The following is a 1,364-nucleotide window of genomic DNA, read 5'->3' as shown; positions in this document are numbered from 1 at the left end:
TGTGGCCGTGTGGGTGGGCAAACGTACCGGCCACAGCCAAGCCCGGAGCAGCCAGCCCCCAAGGCCCCGTCGGTGATGGGTGGCAGTGGGGCTGAGGCTAGAAGATGCCTTTGGCGATCTTCAGGCCTTTCTGCTTCATCCTGGGCAGGGTGGAGCTGGAGCCGTGCTTGATCTTCACCCCCTTGGAGAAGCCCCGCTTCTTGAGCACGAAGTCGTAGTTGGCGGCAGAGTTCATGGCGTAGAAGACGTTGGCGTTGTCCGGGATCTTCAGCTCTGCAAGCGACCAAGGATGGGGGTCAGTCAGGCACTCTGTCCCTGAAAGGGGCTCAGAGTGGGGCTGGGACCCCTCTTGCTGTCACCTCCCAGCCCAGCTCCGACCCGGTGCTGCCCAGGCTGCAGGGCTGCATGGCCGGCCGGGGCCGCAGCCCCCCACACCCCAGCACAAACCTCTCTCCTCCGAGATGATCTGAACGAGCTCATAGTCTTCAGGCCTGTCCCCATCCAAGTTGTGTTTGGCCATGGCCTTGCGAATAACAACTGGGGTCTTATCCTGGCTCGTCACCTGTGAGCACAGAGCGTTATTTGCAAAACCCTGCAAAGCCTCCCACTACCGTCTCCTCCCAAAAGAGGCCATGCCCGCATCCGAGCGGGGCGAGCCACTCCTGCCTGGCATCACCGCGGGTGCCCCGTACTAACCAGGATGCTCTTGTACATGTTGCCGTTGTCCACAGCCAGGCTGACGCGGATGATGCAGCAGTCGTCGACCTGCTGGTTGTAGAGGGGCAGCGAGAGGGAGGAGTAGCTGGAGATACCGGAGACCGAGCGCTTGTGGGTGCGGGAGGCCGTCACCGGCGTGGAGGAGACGGAAGAGGATGAGGCACTGCTGGAGCCCGAGCCGATGCCCGATGTGTCCAGAGATGAGAGGGAGGTGGATTCCCAGAACTGGAGGGCAGGGAGGAGAGGGGATGCGGAGGACACAGTGGGTTTAGCTTCTCCATCGGCCACAGACGGGGTGTACCAGCGCTGGGGGAGGGAGGCCAGAGGCATCTCACTGACCTGTGACAACGGGGGACCGACAGGACTACAGCCACCGCAGGTGCGAGAGCCTGGCCGTGCTGCCGGAGCAGCAAAGGGCAGGGGCCTCCCTAGCCCCGGCGGGTCAGAAACAGCCCCCGGGACCCCCACCCTCTCCCCTCAGCCCCAGTGCTGGGGCAGAGGTGGCCTGGACCCCGCGAACTGCCCCGTACCTTCTTCTCCTGGCAGTCAGGGGACTCGGGAATGAAGCTGATGTTGATCTCCTCCACGTCGGAGCTGCTGGAGCCGGCGGAGGTGACGCTCACCGAGTCGGTGGTGTCCCCGCTGCA

The 1,364-nt window shown here is 63.9% G+C and overlaps 1 protein-coding gene across 1 annotated transcript in view; it reads right to left on the bottom strand.

The window, feature by feature from the left end:
- Positions 1-97: 97 nt before the first annotated feature.
- The window catches only part of RALGDS (ral guanine nucleotide dissociation stimulator), a gene marked incomplete at its 5' end in the record, with an annotated part of 4,573 nt that continues 3,306 nt past the window's right edge, over positions 98-1,364 (bottom strand). Inside the window, 4 exon segments of the mRNA XM_009701038.1 lie at positions 98-273; positions 448-562; positions 697-942; positions 1,248-1,364. The exon segment at positions 1,248-1,364 is cut by the window's right edge and continues 1 nt beyond it. Coding sequence (XP_009699340.1) covers positions 98-273; positions 448-562; positions 697-942; positions 1,248-1,364 — 654 coding nt within the window.

Source organism: Cariama cristata, unplaced genomic scaffold (assembly GCF_000690535.1).
Source record: "Cariama cristata isolate BGI_N322 unplaced genomic scaffold, ASM69053v1 scaffold8200, whole genome shotgun sequence".
NCBI classification, from domain to species: Eukaryota; Metazoa; Chordata; class Aves; order Cariamiformes; family Cariamidae; genus Cariama; species Cariama cristata.
The sequence above is the reverse complement of the archived record's forward strand: the minus strand, read 5'-3'. Positions and strand labels throughout refer to the sequence as shown.